We start from the raw sequence: 19348 nt of genomic DNA, 5'->3' as shown, positions 1-19348 counted from the left end.
GAGTAGAAGTTGGTGAGTTGGCAAAATGTTCAACACTAAATTCTCGCACAAGCGGACTAGCTGACATCCCGGAAGTTGAGAAGCTGATCAATCCTTTGAATGACATGCAGAGGATGTTTTGCTTGAGTGGGGTATACGTATCATACGGTAGTACATAGCGGCGATTGGGTATAATTCTTCCTCCATTTCTTCTACATATGCATGTCACAGAATGTCTATAACTGGCAACTAGAAACCGTGACCGCAGGTCAGTTTCGCAAGACGACTGGCTCTGCGTAATGTGTGACGGTTGCCCCCATACAGAAAGGCACAGTATAACTGGAAGGACAATGTTCTTCCCTTGTTATACTTCTCTCCCTCAACATACCCCACATGACCCACCAGTCTTCAGCTGCGTCCCGCGCATTGTAGCCGAAGACCTCGCAAATCTCATCCCACTGCCAGCGCATCTTGGTCTCGTCCCAGCCCTTGTGCCCTTCGACCAGCATGCCATGAAGGGCCTGATCTCGCGCATCACGTTGTGGCCCAGGGGCCACCCATACTGTATCAAAAGCCTTTGTCTCCTTTGCAAATATGGCGCGCGTACGAGGTTCGCGCAACTCCTGGAACGCTTCAGTCAAGTGAGGTAATTGATCCCAGGCTCGTAACCGAGAGAAGAGGGTGCCGAGCACTTCAGCGTCCTCTATTTGCATACTGCAACTTTGTAGAACGCAAGGCTGTGCATAATTATTATCACCAATTGGAATTCTGAACTCATATGGACTTACATATAACGGATGTGCGGCTTCTCCCATCAGGAGCAGCCTTCCCGATTCGTCCGTCCATTCTTCGGCACATTCTCTTTGGAAAAGTCGCACCCTTTGATACGTAGCAGGTATATCCAGCAAGCGTTGCAATCTTATCACACAATGGTGATGTCAGCTCAATGATGCGGATACCGGATCAAACTAGCGCACTTCGGTTCAAAATGAAAAGGGAGCCGTTCCCGAGGGACGATCACGTCCCAACCATCTTGGTCGCCAATGCCGTCAACTTCGCTGTCAGGCAAGAACGCATGGATCGCGAATTCAGTCCCTCCTGCCTGTAAATGCTGAGTCACAAAAAACCCACGAAGGGAAAATCATACCACCGTGAAGGCTATGACATGTCTAGAGTCTCCAGTCCATATCGGGTACTGGAATGTGTACCATGTGAACTCCCATTGGAAGGAAAGGGCGGGCAACGTACGTCGGGTCTATCTTCATGAAATCGCGTCAGGTCGCTGAGCTCAGGGTCATTTTGAAGGACATCCCGAGGTATAATGGCACTGCTCCAGGTTTCCCTGTCAGTGGCGACATGTGACAATAAGAAAGGCAGATTACACGTAAGCACTGTGCCCTTCTGGCACCTCCTCGCATGGCCACCCTACAACCGCCTCGCGGACTGTACTACGTGGACCATCGGCCCCAATGACCATATCTGCTTTGAGGACGGTACCATCCTGAAGTTCGACGCGGGGCGGGTTCGCGTGCACTTTGGTGACTGTTGCACCGTATGTAATACGGGCACCCGCATTGACAGCTGCACGATACAGCATATCGTAGAGGTCACGATACTGCAATGGGCATCCAGATAGAAGCAGAATAAACACCTTTCAGGATTCGTGGGCAGGTATAAACTTACACGTATAACCAAATAGTCCGCTCCTGTCTCCTGAAGAACGTCTTCCTTCCATTCGAGGCATCCTATGACTTTTCCAGTGTCGACTGCCAGGTTCAGTTTATGAGCTGGAGTGTAACGTCAACTGCGTCCTACGAGTTCCTTACTTGAAATGAATGTGCTAGCACGTGTTCTTAGTCCGTGTTTCAGTAGCTCGTCCTTAAATCCCCAATCCACCAAAACTTTGGTAGCATTGGGTGGGAGATGTGTACCACCAGCGCGCTACAATATTTAGTTTAGCGTTTGCCTTCACTTTCGCACACATGACCCACCCGATTTGGCCCTGAAGCTTTGTCTATAACACGGACACGATGCCCTGCCTGGCATAATCTAAACGCGCTAGCCAGGCCAGCAATACCTAACGAGGGCAATTGAACAAAGTGACAACCCGCAAGTTGCTCACGTACCAGCTCCAACTATTATGAAGTCAATGCCGAGCGACGCTCTCCGTTTTGACGATGACATGAAAGTGCGCCACGGAACTGATAGTGCAGATTGTAAAGAGGGATAGGGAATGAGAGAAAAAAGGTGGAGGCTGATAGAAATGTTAAGGTGCAAGGAGGAATGGATATTAATCGCTTTCTTCATGTGCCAATAATATTCTTATGACATTCGGCTAGCTTCTCTTCCCATATGAGAGAACGCAGTGCTGTTAAGCGAGAATCGTCCGTATCAGGGCATCCGGGCTAATCCAGGAGACCCGGACCCGACAGGAACATGGCAACATTGTGGTTTTCCAACACTTTTGAAACCCAACATTGATCTGTGCAAATGTCTGTGAATGTCCACGCTATCATTAAGGGACCTCAAAGGACTTACATCGGAATCAAGTCGATAGTTCGGAAATTGATCTCAGCTGGATTGATTAGGACACGTATTGGGTCCCAGATGATCAACTATGAGTCAGCGGGCATGACAACCTCAGAGCACGTTGTGAGCAGAGGCTAATGAATGAAGCCGGCGGGAGCGTGGGGCACGAGGGGGCACGGTGACCAAGGGCATATGGTACTTGCGAGTTATACAGTGTGGGGGGAAAATGAGGTACATGATATTGTAATTACTCACGCACCGGTGAAGTCTAACTCCGGCAACCCAAAAACGCATGAACCAGCGCCAAGTTATGCTTGATGCGATAAGGTTATTCTGCAGTAGAAACTCAGGGTTTGTGGTCGAAAAAACCATCCCTTACGCGGGGAAATAAGCTTCACAATCGGATCCTACATACAAAGTCGCCACAATTTTCCGCTTCGAAATCGGTGGAGGCTGCCGATCTATACTCCGAGACTGTCACCTCTCGTCAGTCTAAGAGCAGGCTTGTAAACGATTTACTAATCACAAGTGTTCTAAATTTATAAAATAGGTCAAAGCGCCCCAGCTTGCTCAAGCAGTGCATCGCCCTGGAGATATGCAGAATAACCGTTACAGTCACCGCTCAATCCCAAGGAGGTCAGATGCGATTGAGGATTCGGGAATGCACGTCTGTCTGGTCTGTCTGGTCTGCCTGTCTGTTCCCTTAGTTCTACCTTGAGTTTGCCGCCATAACATGACGTGGCCGCCCACCCTAAAAATGCCATCAAGAGTGTGCCACAACGGTAAGCGCTGAATTCTAGAAGAATGTCATGACGACATCTTTAACAGTTTTGCCCACGGCGGGAAGCCGTCGAAAATACAAAAGCTAGATAATGACGCGCTTCTGCGGTGTAGGCACGTAGGAGCTTGCTGGCCAAAATGGCACATCCCATTACGATATAGTGGTAGATAAAATCAGTATTATGAGAAACCGCCGGTAAAATGGAACATACGTCGTGCACGAGTTTTGCTCCTTGCAGCGGGCTCTCAGGGACTGAGAGGACTTGTCCAGACTTGTCGCATCAATTCTATTAAGCTTCCGCGTTTCAATCGTGGTTTCGAGGGTGTGGCGAAGATAGGCAAGTGTCAAAGGAGTTCCCCGAAACGGTACACCTAAACGGAGAATTCTGTTCTTTCACCCACACTTGTGACGTGATGTAGCTTGTAACCTAAGAAGATACGTCTCAGTCAATAAGAGGGTAGATCCCCCAAGTCCAAATGCGTTTATATAATTACAACATCGCGTGCTCGTGCACAAGACGCTGCGGCTTCTGTGGGCGATCTATCAGAACCCACGAACCTCGCAAGGTAGCCCCAACAGGCTTGGCTGTGAGAAACTGAGCTACTGTGAGCCTGATACGCAACGTATACACCCGGGCCGCATAAACCTTGTGTAGCACAATCAGGTGCAACAAACGTCGGTCCCTCGAGCGTATCTGAGTCAGACCACCTGCGAATAAGTTCAAGATTGAGGGGATTGTGGTAAGACAATATAAACAGTCAGGCAACATGCAAGCTCGCCTTGTCACCGACAAACTGTCTAATGGCGTGACGGCGAAGGTTTGCAGGGCAGCACGGCATAGTTTGGTTTGGAGTTTGGCTCCAGAACTGAAGGTTACCTAAGCGTCAAACATCACGTGACGGGCTGCAACAATGCCGAGTTGCCGGAAGAGGTTTTGGTACATGCCCAGAGCTTGGCGGTGTCAATTTATGGTGGAGGATAGGTTATGGTTCAATTTGCCGATTTGCCGTGACGAATTTCGAAGTCCAACTGATGTTTGTTCGAGTACCCAGAAATTTTATCAGTGAACATGCTGTAAGTATTCAAGACTGTTGTCCCTCAACAGTTACACCAAAAGGCAGTGATAATCAAAGCTCTATGGAAAGCAGGACAGCCGTGCTCACTTTGTCACCGTCACATCACCCATAATAGGAAAGTGCAACATGAGGACTCCGTGTACCATAAGAAGCTCCTTCCATAATATATTATGCTTTGTACTCTGGAGTCGGGAACTGGTGCTTCCCAGCACTGCTATAATGTTTACCACTCATATGTTTCATCCTCCTCCTCCTTGTCAGAAAACCAAGCAACTAACCCCTCCTCTTCAACAACTTGTTCAGCAGGCAATAAAGATGGGTCCGGTTCATCCTGCTCGACGAGTGAATCCAGTTGGCGATGGTCAGATGCATCTAATTTGCAACTGACCATTTAGAATAGCGCTCGTTTATATTATCACACCAAAGACGTACCAAGACCTAGTCCTCCATGTACACCACCCATGTAGTAAGCATCATCGGCACATAACAACTCCCTCTGATGTTCGAGGAGAGGCAAGTGGCCTTCATCAACATCACCATCAACCATCGGCGGCAACTGTTCAGCAAGTCGGATAGAGTGAAGCAAATTTAAGTAGATGTGCCAGGCTGTTTGGCCGGTGACTGGCGGCCGACCAAGATCATCATAACAATGTTGAATAAATTGATCAAGTGGTTGAGGCACCAAGTCGAATACTGGATGGTTGGGTTTGACATATGTGCGTTGTACATGATCTATACCGTCCTGATCAACGGTTAGCTAGTGTGTATTAATATAAGAATGTACTAGTACTAGGAAGAATGAAACTCGCCTTGAAATCCATTGCCCCAAAGTCTTCAGGGGAGTCATATATTAGATTTGGCATGCCATGAGGGAGAATCTAGTTATTTGTTGTGTGAGAGTGGTGTGCAACACCTTGCCAAAAAAAATACCTTGGCGTCTATTTGCAGTATTATTGACGCGGTCTTGGTACCTATCTAATTCACATTGGAGCCATGGAATAAACACCCATCAAAATACCATGACCTGAAGAACATTATCGCTGTCATACCAACTGCTTTCCACGCCTTCGTCCAACAGTGTTTCATAACCAGGAGTAAAACGACGGTGTAATTGAGACCAGGAAACCTTGGGCATAACATTCTTTTTGGTGCGCATCCACCGGTGCTGCAATGTGCCTTGAAGCGATGAATCATACATTTGATGCAGCATGGTGTGTGTGTTAGCAATTCCGTAGTTCTCAGATCCTGGGTCACTTTGAGTGATCATTGGAACGTCTGTGATAAACCGCTGAGTGAAAGGGTACCATGGGTATCAATTTGAATCAACTTACGGCCTAATTTCTCAACGGTGTCGAGATGGTAAGTCAGTATAAGCTGGGGGTTGCGGTTCAAGTGCCACACTCATATCCACATAATACGACTGGAGAAAGGTTCTATCCCTGTGTGTAGCGTGAGACCAAACCGAAGCCATTTTTCATGCTGATCGACAGCGAACAAGTCGTTCACACCAGCAGCCCAGAAGCATCTCCGCTGAAGCCGGTGGGCTTTCTGCTGATGCACATGGCCTGCCTCATATGCGGCAAAGTAAGAAATGACCATGTTCCTGTAATTGCGGGTCAAATTCACTGCAGGTCAGTGGGAAACAAATCAAATAGTACCTCGACACGCTCATATCCTTCTCATGAAAGAGCAGGGACACCATTTCTTGTGCACCAGCATTTGGAAATGCCTCACGAAGGTCCACCATGGCATCACAGATAGTTTCAATAGAATGGTTCTGCTGCCGAGTACACTGAAGTCCCATGGCATTATGTATCTCCTTGAACTTCGTAATACTGTATGACCAACAATCAGGACACAATAACAATCAATGGTGTTCGACTTACCCTATTCCATAGTGGGATGTATCAATCACCTTCCGCAAGTTTTCTACAATCATTTTGTCAGTCTGACGAGCTTTCCAAAGGCGCAGAATGTGAGGCGTAATCTCCTCAAGAGGCGCTACCAGTCAATTAGTACAAGTTAGTTAGATTGACATCACAGAAGATCAAAAGTTCACGTACAAGTCGGCATCCATTGGTTAGGCATACCAGGATGTTCAGAGTGTAGACGAGTAAGTGATTCTACAGTCAGTTTCAGAGCATTGAGGTTCTTTTAAGTGCGCCAGTCGGATACTATGGGACACTAGTATGGATGAATGGAGTTTCGGATAGGGTAATTCGGTCCAATAGATACTCGGGTGACTTACTAGGCAGGCAATTCCACTTGAGTTGGATGCCTCAGCGACTCAGGCAAGCAGTTCCGAGTTGGATAGACTTGTTTGGTATCTAGTAAGGATGCTCAGGGGGTGACTTGGGCAGTGATTCCGATACTCAGTCATCTCAGCAATTGAATGCAGTAACTACAAGGACTCACACACCGATTCATCATTCAAGTACCCGACTAATGCCACTGATGTGGGAAGTCCGAGTCGGATGGTACTGCTATATGAACACAAGAATGGGGAACACAAGGGGAATGAAGTCGGCAATTCCAAGTTCAACAGCAACAAAATAGTGGGCGATAAGAAACCTGCCTTGGAATACTAAATCAGTACCATGAAACCCACCGAGGACTCATCACGGACTTGTAGAATCAGTCGAGGAAGGCAGGATGCATACTCAACAAGATTAATTGAGGACGAATGGAGCTTTCAATTTGGATAGATACTCAGGTGGTGCCAAGAATGGTGGAAACTCAGGTGACGCACAGGGAGGATACTCAACCTATGTCTTCCCTGTGCGCAGAAAGTGTATACCAGTAAGTCAAACATATTACAGTGGCTGGAACTGGAGGCATGAATTGCAGAAGTATAAAGTATGATTTAGTTTGCACCATCCAAGTCAACCCACTTAGTTCCTTACCATGGAACTTGTCTCCCAATTCACAGAAGACACTGTTGCCCAAGAAGACCGTAACTGCGATAGACCGGCTTGCCGTAAATGCATACTCAAGAATGACTCATGCCATTACGTTGCTAACATGATTCCTGGCCAGCCGGGTCGGTTCGTGTGTGAAGCATGTTTCGTGGGATACCAGTGGAAGATTTCATCGTCTGTCCGACCTTCAGGTGAGTGTGATAATCATATTTACTATTGGTAACATTAATACTGGTTGTCTCAGCTCGATGTGCACCACTCATTCTGAGTCAGTCCCACAGTAGTACAAGTCGTTTGCTTCCCGATCCTCAGATCATACAGCAAAGTGTGAATGCTACCCAGAGGAAGTGTGAGTTTTATTGACATTGCTTGTATCGGAACATCTAACCTTGTTTTACTAGCTACAATTAACCCACCCCCTGTGGTTCCCTTCTCTCAACCCTCAGGCAGCGGCATGAGTTGCACACCAGGACCAGATATTCTGGTGCCATCATCCTGGCAACAATCACAGAACTTAGGCCAGCACAAGGTCACCAATGCTGCAGGATATTCTGTCTACCATGTACAATATAATTTGGAGCGTGAGCGGTACTTAAAACTTTCGTATGCTCCAGCGGAAACTATCACTTTGGAGATTTCGGCTGTTTATGAGGGCAACTCACGGAAGAAATATGGGCGTGGCATAAACATTGGAGTGCGTACTATCTGTCCTTCTGGCTTTTCTGGACAACTGACTTTCCTTGCGTTCTTTCCTTGCGTTAGACCATTTGTGAAGGCAAGAAGGACATCGACGTGCGGATTGATGCACCCGGGCTCATCAATCTTGCATTCGACACTGTCATTCCCAAACTCCTCGTTTTTGGAAATGGATTTCCGTGGCGCATCAATGAGTTCACCGTCCGGGATGCTGGTTGGGTCAATCTCTCTACACACCCGTCTCATGTCCCTTATTTTTTTCTCCCAATGCTTAGTGCCCTCTCGGCGTGGGCAAAAGGTGCTGACATTTAAATCTAAGCAGTTTACACTGGCAGTGACTGTACCAGCAGCGCAGTGGGTTGAGTATGAGGAGTGGCTAGACAAAATTGAAGAGGTAAGAGTATCGAGTAAGTCAACAGCGTCTCAATGACTAATACCAACTTCTTTCAGCAACGTCATCATCAGCCCATTGCTCAAGACTCGCCTACTGCTACTTCCACAGCTTTGGAGTTCGGGAGGGACACTGACAATGCGGGCAATGGTGATGAATTTTGGGGTGCGGATGACTGGAACAGCGTCAAGGACTCTGATATGGAAGGTACCAGTGATGTGGAGCTTGAAGGTTCCAACAACTTGGACTCAGCACAGGATCACCACACACCCTCTCTCTCGGCAAACGACTCAGACTCAGAACAGGATCGCCGCACACCCTCTCTCCCAGAAAACGACTCAGACTCAGTACAGGATCGCTGCGCACCCTCTCTCTCAGCAAAACGGACACATGTTCGAGCAGAGAGTGATTCTCGCTCGAGCACTGTGTCACCTCCTCACAAGAAGGTCACATTGTCAATGGGCAAAGGCGCAGATGTACTTCGCCTGCCTAACTGTGACTATCTAAGAGAGGCTTTGAAGTGTGGAGGCAGCACAAATCCAGGTGTATCTAGTAAAGGTGAATGATTCATTGAAACTTAATGACTTGAATGTATGTCAGTCTTTGACAGGCACCATGAAGATGTTCAATATTATCCGATTCCCACTCGCTCACTTCCTGAGATCCTGAAGACACTGCAATACTGTTCCTTTGAACTCGACATTTCAGACTCATCTATTGGCCAACTCACAATTGATGTTCCCCTTCACAGTATGATAGGGATTGGCGCCTTCAAAACAGCTCATCCTGGGTGGCTCACTCTCTCACCTGTTGTTTCTAGTGGCCTTGGATCACGCACTCAGCATCCTGTGGTTGTTAAGCGGCCATTTTTCAGGGTTCCGATTCAGGCTGTCGCCACCACTGCCACTGCATCAATCAAGATCACGCGTTACTCATCAGCGGACGAGCTAAAAAATGTCCTGAAAGAAAGTAATGTAATGTACTGGGCAAAATCACTCCTCGACTATACTTACGATTATATCGACCACCATATTAGCACCTCATCGACACCTCCACCCTTTGAAATACCTCGTGTGCGTTTCATTGATGCTGGTGTGGCTTTAGGGTATGGCCAGCGCACAGCAACCGCTAGTGCTGGCTCCAGACCAGGAGCAAAGCAGGCAGACACAACGGGAGGAACAGTTTCGGCCATTTACCTTCTCGAAGAGCGCATTAGTTTGGTGATAACGAGGAGTTTACCAAGTTCATCCATAATATGGATTGTGTCCCTTCTCTTGATGCAGACGAATATGGTTATGATCTTGCCGTTTTCCTCGCGTTCATGCAGCATATTCAGTACGTCCAGACTGAAGGCTTAGCGTTTATTTCTGATTATCAAGGTACGCACTACCATCGCATAATGCTCATTTATAATAAGATTGACACACGACTTTAGGAAGTTTGACATTGCTAACAGACCCTCAAATTTTGACTCACCCGTGCGTTGTCCTGCATGATTTGGGAATCATGCATGGACATGACTACTAGGTATCCCCCTAAAAGACAAAGTCTGTTAGCTTAGTCCTCAGACTAGTCAACCCATACCTTGGTATCAAACCTTGGTCCAATAGTTTCAGTTTTCCCTCAGTGATTCATGAATCCACCATGTTTTGAAGAAAAGTCATATGTGAGATGGGAATCACATAATGACCTAGTTGATATGAGAAGCAAAATGAAGGTTAAGGTATTGCCTTTCCTTTGGCTTATTCACTTTGGCTAGAGAAACCCATAGAGAAAAGTTCAAAGCCTAACAAAAACCTATCTAAAAAGCCCACATATTGTGTACTATTATTTGTTCCATTATTTCTGAGTTGTTTTCTCTAGTGTTTCTTTACTTTACTTTTCTATTAGGATGCTCTGACTAATCAGATGCTTCATAAAATTGTACCTACAGGGTATGATGTCATAATGATGTCATAGGACTTCACCTACACTCCTGCAGGTATTTTGTTGAGAGATATGATATCATAGTGATGTCATAATGATGTCATGTTCCATGGAATTTGCTAGAACATTCCAATGACTCATAATGACTCATAGTGACTCATAGTGACTCAGAATGATGTCATTATCCCACCATGAATATTCTGGAATGTTCTTTTGCACCTGCTAGAACATTCTGCTCCAGTTTTTGGAATATTCTTCTCACATTCTGAAGTCATTACATCACCTTTTTACTTACATAATATTCCCACACAAAATGTATATAAGGAGAGCCCATTCTCCCCCAAAAAATAGATCTCCCACTTGTTGCATTCAAGAATCTCTCACTTGAGCCAATTGAACTCTCACCTAAGAAGCTTCAGTCTGAACAAATTGTTGCTTACAAAGCCCATTTCCTTTGTAAGAACTGTCCAGACAAGTGCAGGGAAAGTGTTTCCCTTGAGATTACATAAGTTTCTCGCAATAGAAACCCAGTTTTGTGAAACCAGTGTTCTCACCACGTAGTGTTTACTGACCAACACGAGCTTTGGTCACCGTTGTTATTTGTGAGACCAGCGTTCTCACCAGGTATTTGTATACTGACCAACACGAGCTTTGGTCATTGTTGTTATTTGTCATTGTTTTCTATTTGTCATTGTTGTTATTTGTGAGACCAGCATTCTCACCAGGTATTTGTATATTGACCAACACGAGCTTTGGTCCACGTAGTCACATTTGAGACCAGCTTCTCAACAGTTCACCATATATTCAGGAAACCAGTTCAAGTGTCTAGACGGTATATCCTAGACAATCCCATAGTTTCAATCAGAGATAATAAAGCTCCGGCTAAGTTAATCTGACTGATTGGTTTAGTGAGCCTCCCAAGAACTCACACATTATCTACCACGAAAGAAGAAAAGTCATAGACCGTGTTAATCAAGGACTGGCAAGAAGTCTTATCCAGTGTAATTGTGGTGTCATTACATTCTTACACGTTTTCATATAAGACCCTTGGTTATTAAGACAGCGTGTTTCACATACGCAGCATTCATTCACTTGGATGACCCGTTTTCTTCACCAGGTCCGTTAGTGAAGGAGGTGATGTCTTCGGAGATGGAAATATTGAGGCCATGGTCAACGAGTTCGAGTGTAAGCATGCTTGCAATCATTACTGCAAATGGCCAGGGTTTGGATTGGGGCCATTCATCAGTTTGGAGAAGGACAATTAGAGCACGAATCAACGATAGATTTTTTTGGTAGAAACTCTTAGTCTTATTGCATGTCTGCAATACCCAAGCATGAGTCGACGATAGAGATTTTTTGGTGTAAGCTGGGGCACGTATTATTGCATGTTTGCTCAGATCTCCCATTTGTTACCACTATTTGTTGCCCATACTTGACATCCACAGGGTGTTTGAAGTCTTACTGCCTCATAGGGATTTGTGACGTGACGAAATGAGCACGGCTGTCCTGCTTTCCATAAAGCTCATGCTTGATTATTGCAGACATTATTTATGTTGATTATGGGAACTCAGGTAAGCAACAGGCTTACACCCTCCCATGTTTTCAGATCTTTTTATCCTCCCACCAGTGCCATCTCACCTGGGCCTGGGGTTGTTCCAGGTGGCTTGGCTCCTCACCCAAGGCTTGGAGGGCATCATTGAGTGGGTCTGGTGAGGAGTTTGTCGCTAAATGAAACAGCAGAGTAATGACGAAATAAAGTGTTGTCAGAATTGCTTTTAGAATTATTGGTACATACTGAATGAAGATAGATGATACATACTATTGGCAGTGACTTGAGGCATTTCATTGATGGCGAAGTTTGTCTGTCCTGGGTCCTGGGGCCATTCTGGGTGGCTTGGCCCCTCTCCAAAAGGTATAGGATATTCACTGAAATGACCAAAGTTTGACATATGGCTGAGGGATGAATTCAATGTAACACTTCACTGGGGAAAAAAAGACATTATACAAAGTGAGAATGTGGCACGAACCTTGAGATTCCCACCAAATGTTTGTGACATTCTAATCAGGTTACAAAGACATGAAAATGCAAAGAGAATGATCACATTTTTACTATATTTTTATCATATTCTGATCATGTTCTGGAGGACATTCTCATTTGTTATAATCTCAAAGCTCTGTTTGACCACAGTGGGTCCACGCACATATACATGCAGCTTTATTGCAGTTGGATTAATTAGACCATACAGTGGCTCAAAAAACTGTCCGCATGTTTTGACATTTTTCACTATCTATGATATTGTGTGAGAATGAACAAATTCCTCAAGGACATACTTATACCACATTGTAGTATGGCTTCAGGGCTTTTATTTGAGCCCTACACCGTGGGAAGCGGCGGAGATATGGTGGAGATATAAGGCTTATAAAATGATGACTCATGTGGACAGTTTTTTGAGTGTATATTAAAACTATATAAATCATTATTTATGACACCATAAAAATCATGCCACTATTATATAAATTATAAAGTGGTGTCATTATGTTATTTTATGACTATATCTAACTATATAAACCAGAATATCTCATGTATCATAGTCATAATCACCATGAAAGCTATCTCCTCTGCTCAAAGAGATAATATCCTCTCTCTGTCTTATGCTGGCCTCTCTGCTTGCCAAATTTCCTCTAGAACTGGAATATGCAAGTCCACTGTGGCCAAGTTCATCAAAGAAAGCCACCCAGACAAGGAAAACTCTTGTGGAGGACGTCCATCCAAGCTTACCTCTACTGACAAAAGGGCTATTATCCAACATATCACTACAGGAAAGGCTGATAATGCTGTCCAAGCCACCCATTATATCAATTCCACCATCACTACCCCTGTCTCTTCACAAACTGTGAGGAATGTTCTCAAGGCAGCTCATCTCAAGGCAGTAACAAAGAAGAAAAAGCCTCTTCTCTCCATCAAACATAGGCAGAGAAGACTAGCCTTTGCCTTAGCTCATCAACACTGGACTGTAGAGGACTGGAAGCATGTTATATGGTCAGATGAGACCAAAATCAATAGGATTGGGTCAGATGGGAAGGTGTATGTATGGAAAAAGAAGGGAGATGGCCTAACAGACAGAGAGGTTAATGGGACTGTCAAGTTTGGAGGAGGTTCTTTAATGGTATGGGGCTGTATGGGATGGAATGGTGTGGGAATGCTTGCTGAGGTTGAGGGGAAGATGAATGCTGAGCAGTATGTGGACATTTTAAATGACCACTTGCTGCCTAGCTTGGCAGAATCAGGGATTGATGAAGAAGATATCATTTTCTAACAGGATAATGATCCCAAGCACACATCCAGAAGAGCTAGGGAATGGTTTGAAGAACATAACATCAATGTTCTTGACTGGCCAGCACAGTCTCCTGATGTCAATGTCATTGAACATCTCTGGGGAACACTCAAGAAAAAGCTTCAAGCCTATGAAAACCCCCCTAAAGGAGTATGGGAGCTTTGGGAGAGAGTAGCAGTGGAATGGGGGAAGATCACAGCTGAGGATTGCCAGAAATTAATTGAGAGTATGCCTAGAAGGATAGAGGCAGTAATTAAAGCCAAGGGAGGTCATACAAAATACTAGAATACCTGGTTATTACTGTAAAATACTTGAGTCAAAAAACTGTCCGCATGAGTCACCATTTTGTGAGCCTTGTATCTCCACCATATCTCCACCGATTCCCACGGTGTAGGGCTCAAATGAAAGCCCTGAAGCCATACTACAATGTGGTATAAGCATGTTTTTGAGGCATTTGTTTGTTCTCACACAATATTATAGATAGTGAAAAATGCCAAAACATACGGACGGTTTTTTTGAGCCACTGTATATAGCACTAGCTGCGCATGCACTAACTCGCAAAGTGAATGTCATTGATAAATCTACATACACAGCTCGACCAGTGTGATATCCTCCCGCCTCAATCATACTCCATGAAACCATCAGAAGGCCAATGCCTACGTCTGATGTGCCATAAAAGTCCTAAGACCATGGCTACTATTATGTGGCAACGAGTACTACATTGTAGCTAACACCCATAATCGACAACATCGATGTTAACATTGTGGTGTGAAGACAAGGAGAGACACGTAGTAGGGTAGAGGGCTTTGACTTTGAATTCCGCATTCAAGTCCAGCCGCTGCATATGAGAATATGGTGAGAATGGCATGAGGATATGAGAATATGCACCATATTGTCATTTTGCAGTTATGTAGTTAAAATATAGTGATAATGTTGATAGATTCTAAGGTCTGTGCAACATTTCCACTGGTCCATAATCTCTTTTTTCCCCCAGTGCTTGAGACTCATAAGACATGTGCTGGAGTGTAAGCTGGATGCTTACTTGAATTCCCATAATCAGTATAAATACTGTCTGAGATAATCAAGCATGAGCTTTGATTATCATTGCCTTTTCAAGTTGGCCTAATGGTTAATGGTGTAATGGTTGAGAGATGACAATCTTGGCTACTTACATGGAGGTTATGAAAATGCAGTACCTGTTGGATCTCATGCTTGTCTCCTTCTCAGGCTCATCGACTCATTTATTTTTCTCATATTTTTGGGTGGTGACCAGGGTCCTTGCATATCTTCAAAACATGCATTTGCCTTCTCTTCATATCTTCTCACCTTGATAATACAATGTTATTTTGTTCTCCAACCTGCTGAGTCTTGCGAGAGCTTGAGATCTGTAATCATTCCTGTGGATATATGTGCCATAAGTTGACATTCTAACACTCCAAATCATAAAGAAACCTATCATACTGCTTGAAAGCTTACACCATGTTGCCTTTATGGTCTTGGTCTGACACATTTGGATGGCTGGCAGTGAGAGGAACAAGAGCATAGCACTTAGCTGGCTGGTGGTCTCTACTGGCTCTTCCCTGTCCCTGGATAAGGCACTAGGGACAAGAACCAGGGCTCTATCTTGGCTCTCCCAACTCACCCTCTCATGCTCCACAATTATGCTTGCTCTCAATATAAGATTGGTTGGATGTAGCTTTTCCAGAAAGTAGGCTAGCTTCGCTCAGTTGGTACACTGTCTAATTGTCAGGGAAACTAAACCACCTGCTTCTGACCCTGATGCAGTCCAAGATTGGTTAGAGAAGAATGAAGAAGCACATGTGCAGATCACGCTCATGCTAAAGGATGAATCCTTAAACAGAGTCCTACACATGATGTTAACATCTGATGCCTGGATGCAATTGAATGAGCAATACAAAGGAGAAGGGAAACAAAGTATAGCCTACCTAATAGGTGGATTATTCTGTGGAACACTTTTGGACAAATATCCTGTAGAACCACAGCTAAATGCAATGCGACAAAAGGCCAAAGTGTTGAACTCACTTGGTCAAACCCTAGATGACTCCCCAGTGGCCATTTCTATGGTCATATCCCTTCCCCTGTCATTGTTAAGAATGTGCTCAAGGGTTAATGGATCTGAAGGGCTTGGCCTCAGCATGTGCGCTGTGCCCCTTATCTGAGTATGGTGCCCTTGATTTTGGATAAAGTTTGATGATGGTCTAATGAAGTCTGAAGGACTTCTGGAGGTTGGCTACTCTAGTAGAGTGCTAGAGGACTTCCGGAGGAGTGTGGGAAATGTCCAGAGGAACATGGGAGAGTTCCAGAGGAGTACAGGAAAGTTCGGAGGAGTTTCCACTGCACAGGAAGTAGTGAGATCCCTAGGCAATGCCTCTAGAGGAAACAGAATGGACAGGGGACTGCAAGGGACAAAGTCCAAGGCAGGATAGGATAGGAAGAGTGGAACTACATCAGGAGGATAGGTCCAGAGGTCCAAAGGTATGGAGGACAGGAGGTCCAAAGGACAGGATCTAGTTCTGGAGGTACAGAGTTGCACAACTGTGCACACACTTAGTGTACTTCTCTCACACTTGTCACACTGGCATGCATGAAACTTGTTTCGTACATGCTCATGGATGCATAATATATCAAATTACATACCTACTACAACCTATAATGGTAGTTCTAATTTTTCTACAGTTTTATCACATTTTATCATAATTTTCTTGAAGGTTTTTCATAGATAAATGAATTGATTGGTCATATTATTGACTTATCACAGTCAATAAGCTGTATTAAGAACCCTTATCCTTTCATTAGTAAGCATATTCCCACACCTATTGGAATTTTTCCCACATAATATTGTCTAGCCTGAGTGTGCATCTGACATACAGTTTCAGAGGACTAGGAATATCAAGTCAAGCCATATTATCTGTACCTGCAGATTCCTTTGTTAGATGATCTGTTCATATGTTTTCACCTTGGATTAAGCCCTTTTGTATTTTAGGCAAGGAAATCCAACCAGTGTTTCCACCTTCCCATCTATAAGTCCTTCAGTATATCAAGGCAGGAGAAACTCTAGCAGTATTTGCTATCTAGTTTGTGTAAGTATTGTTTGTGCGTTTTCATATAATTGCTTCATTGTGAGTGCTACAGAGCTCACAGTGCCACAGCATTGTTTAGTAAATATAACAAAACAAATTCACATTTTTGACATTTTTAATGTGCCAATGGCAGGATTGAACTTGTAACTTCACAAAGCTCAGCAACAACTTCAACACATAGTTACCATTACACCAGTGTCTTTATTCTTCCTCAAGCCTCAATATTACCTCCAAGTTAAAATCTATGGTCAAACCTCATTATAACTTGCCCTCAGTGAGATCTCAAGAAAAACTAAACCTCATTGTGACATATTTTTGACTAGAAAAATTTAGAGGTTTAATACAAAATGCAAAAATTGTGAATTTTAACAAGATTTAGTCAATAGGTTTAGCACTTTTTGTTCTAATAATGAATTTTAATAAGCTTTGGTTCATACTAAGGCTTAGTGTTGATGTTGAACTAAAGAAAAGACTTTGTGAAATTTTTTGTGATTTATTCTGTGAGTTCTCTGGGTCTGTGGGCCACTGTGACTCTGTGACTCTGGAGTCCTGGGAATTATGTGAGCCTGTGGCACACTGTGAGAATTTGTGAGAATTTCTCACTCTGTGGCTCTGGGATTCTGTGGTGTCTGTCACACTGTGAGAATCTGTGGGAAAAGCCAAAGTCTGTGTAAGGTTTAGTGGTTTACTGATGAAGGTGCAAACCTATATTGGAACCAACCCCAAGACAGTGGACTGCAAACTTCATTCCAGTTCAGTCCAACCAAATGTGGAACCATGATTTAGGATCAGACCACAGCAACACTAGAGCCTATAGTACTATCTATCTCTTGATCTTGGCCTGATAACTGCAAGATTTTTGCACACTGTATCTCCAACAGTCATAAACACCAGAAAGAATATGGTGTGCATGGTGTACAAGAGTGTCCCTGGACTATCCCAAAAGCATTGCTCTCAGGCTGAAGTGTCTCTCAAAACAAGTTCAAACATAGATATATATCTGGTAATTTCATTCAGTGGGGTTCAGAGATTGTGACAGCTATCCACAGTGTTAGAGTTTGGTATTTCACCCATCATCATCATTCATTGTCCAGATAGACCCGACTACATATATATACCTACATTGTAGACTGTCCTCTTCTTGTCATCTCCCGCCATGTCATAGACACTTCTTACAGCACTGTTCTCCAGCTTCTATAGGTTATGAGCCCTGGCACACGCTTATAGCTGTCACATACCTTGAGCTCAAGACTTCACTCATGACTTGACTCCCTCACACTTATTTTCATCTTATCTGTTAAGATCATGCTCAAGGGTTAATGGATCCGAAGGGCTTAGCCCCAGCTCATATGCTGTGCCCCTTACCCAAGTATGGTGCCCTTGATTTCAGATGATGGTCCAACAAAGTCTGAAGGACTTCTGGAGGAGCATGGGAAATGTCCAGAGGAACACAGGAGAGTCCCAGAGGAGTACAGGAAAGTCCAGAGGAGTTTCCACTGCACAGAAGTAGAGAGATCCCTAGGCAATGCCTCTAGAGGAAACAGAATGGAACAGGAGACTGCAAGGGACAAGTCCAAAGCAGGATAGGATAGGGAGAGTAGAACTACATCAGGAGGATAGGTCTGGAGGTCCAAAGGTTAGGAGGATAGGTCCGGAGGTCCGAAGGTCTGAAGGTTAGGAGGACAGGAGGACAGGAGGTCCAAAGGTTAGGAGGACAGGAGGACAGGAGGTCCAAAGGTATGAAGGACAAGAGGACAGGATATAGTTCTGGAGGTACAGAGTATGGATAGGGGCTACATTAGACGCAGTCTGACATAGAAACAGACAGAGGTAGACTACACTAAGGTAGAGTCGGATAGATGGGGATTGGACTGAAGTCTGGAAAGAGAGTAAGTGCCAGAAAGGCGAAACTCCAGTCTAGGGAATCAATCCCTAGACCTGGAACAGAGACATAGGAGACAAATCTGAAGGTCTGGATTTCCAGCCTAGGGAATCCATCCCTAGGTCTTGTTGGAAAAGGCAGGACTCAGATGGACCGAAGTCTGGAAGAAGATTGGGCAAGTCTAAGTTGAGGAAGAGCAAAGTCTAAGATGATATTCAAACCAAGGAACTCTAGGAGTTGTACAGGGGTTTATATACTGGAGGACACATGAAGTAAGCAGTAAGCAGAGGAACTAAGGCTATGTATGAGCATGTGGAAACACATTAGTAAGTGAGATGGAACATAAGTAAATGAACTCGGAGATGAGGTATGCACAAGGATCAATAATCAGAATGGAGGAAAAGATAACCAGTGGACTGGAGAAGGTAATGTCCAAAAGGGGATAGATGCTGATTTAAGGTTCTGGGTTCGGGGATGGGTACAGATGATATCCGGAGATCCGGAAGTTGATTGGAAACAAGACTGGGGTGTGATGATGAGGTGGATGTAGTCCGGAATCCAAGAGGAGGTGAAGTCTGGATGTCTTGGAGAGAAAGTACAGATATGGACATAGGACAGGAACTGGTCCAGAGATAGGTTCAACATCCAGAGTTCCGGAGATCTAGGTGGACATGGAACATGGATATGGTTGTAGGGTGAATATGGTCCAGGATCATGGACGAGGTAAAGTCCGG

General features: G+C 44.6%; 4 protein-coding genes across 4 annotated transcripts; 2 read left to right on the top strand and 2 right to left on the bottom strand.

Annotated features, from left to right (window-relative positions):
- Positions 1-100: 100 nt before the first annotated feature.
- Positions 101-2734, bottom strand: DFJ58DRAFT_754542 (uncharacterized protein). Its single transcript, XM_041388006.1, has 11 exons — positions 2518-2734; positions 2106-2473; positions 1971-2056; positions 1806-1920; positions 1663-1745; positions 1362-1594; positions 1228-1306; positions 1127-1174; positions 957-1081; positions 768-897; positions 101-716 (listed from the first exon to the last, which is right to left on the bottom strand). Exons 2-11 carry the CDS (start codon positions 2284-2286, stop codon positions 249-251), a joined length of 1548 nt encoding a protein of 515 aa, XP_041250814.1. The 5' UTR covers positions 2287-2473; positions 2518-2734; the 3' UTR covers positions 101-248.
- A 1854-nt stretch (positions 2735-4588) lies between these two features.
- DFJ58DRAFT_720957 (uncharacterized protein) lies at positions 4589-6453 on the bottom strand (the record flags this gene model as incomplete). Its single annotated transcript, XM_041384753.1, has 9 exons — positions 4589-4737; positions 4798-5097; positions 5150-5243; positions 5296-5328; positions 5384-5640; positions 5784-5968; positions 6024-6200; positions 6252-6366; positions 6429-6453. The coding sequence occupies 9 exons, from the start codon at positions 6451-6453 to the stop codon at positions 4589-4591; spliced, it is 1335 nt and encodes a 444-aa protein (XP_041250813.1).
- An 816-nt stretch (positions 6454-7269) lies between these two features.
- Positions 7270-10126, top strand: DFJ58DRAFT_865615 (uncharacterized protein; the record flags this gene model as incomplete). The annotated part of the gene is made up of 9 exons (XM_041394162.1): positions 7270-7474; positions 7528-7632; positions 7685-7977; positions 8046-8277; positions 8315-8373; positions 8430-8928; positions 8971-9612; positions 9654-9749; positions 9806-10126. 9 exons carry the CDS (start codon positions 7270-7272, stop codon positions 9895-9897), a joined length of 2223 nt encoding a protein of 740 aa, XP_041250812.1. The 3' UTR covers positions 9898-10126.
- A 5385-nt stretch (positions 10127-15511) lies between these two features.
- On the top strand, positions 15512-15736 carry DFJ58DRAFT_641997 (uncharacterized protein; the record flags this gene model as incomplete). Its single annotated transcript, XM_041381363.1, has 1 exon — positions 15512-15736. A coding segment is annotated over one exon (225 nt), but the record flags the coding sequence as incomplete, so codon positions are not given.
- Between the last annotated feature and the right edge of the window lie 3612 nt (positions 15737-19348).

Source organism: Suillus subalutaceus, assembly GCF_016647625.1.
Source record: "Suillus subalutaceus strain FC151 chromosome Unknown DFJ58scaffold_2, whole genome shotgun sequence".
Taxonomy (NCBI): domain Eukaryota; kingdom Fungi; phylum Basidiomycota; class Agaricomycetes; order Boletales; family Suillaceae; genus Suillus; species Suillus subalutaceus.
The sequence above is the reverse complement of the archived record's forward strand: the minus strand, read 5'-3'. Positions and strand labels throughout refer to the sequence as shown.

Bases quoted from the DNA above. Each gene is read 5' to 3' on its own strand.
- DFJ58DRAFT_754542 (XM_041388006.1), bottom strand. From the start codon at position 2,286: ATGAAGAAAGCGATTAATATCCATTCCTCCTTGCACCTTAACATTTCT. The intron at 1,746-1,805 runs GTAAGGAACTCG...TGAACCTGGCAG, and splicing joins TGCTAGCACATTCATTTCAA to TCGACACTGGAAAAGTCATA. The intron at 1,307-1,361 runs GTAATCTGCCTT...AACCTGGAGCAG, and splicing joins GAAGGGCACAGTGCTTACGT to TGCCATTATACCTCGGGATG.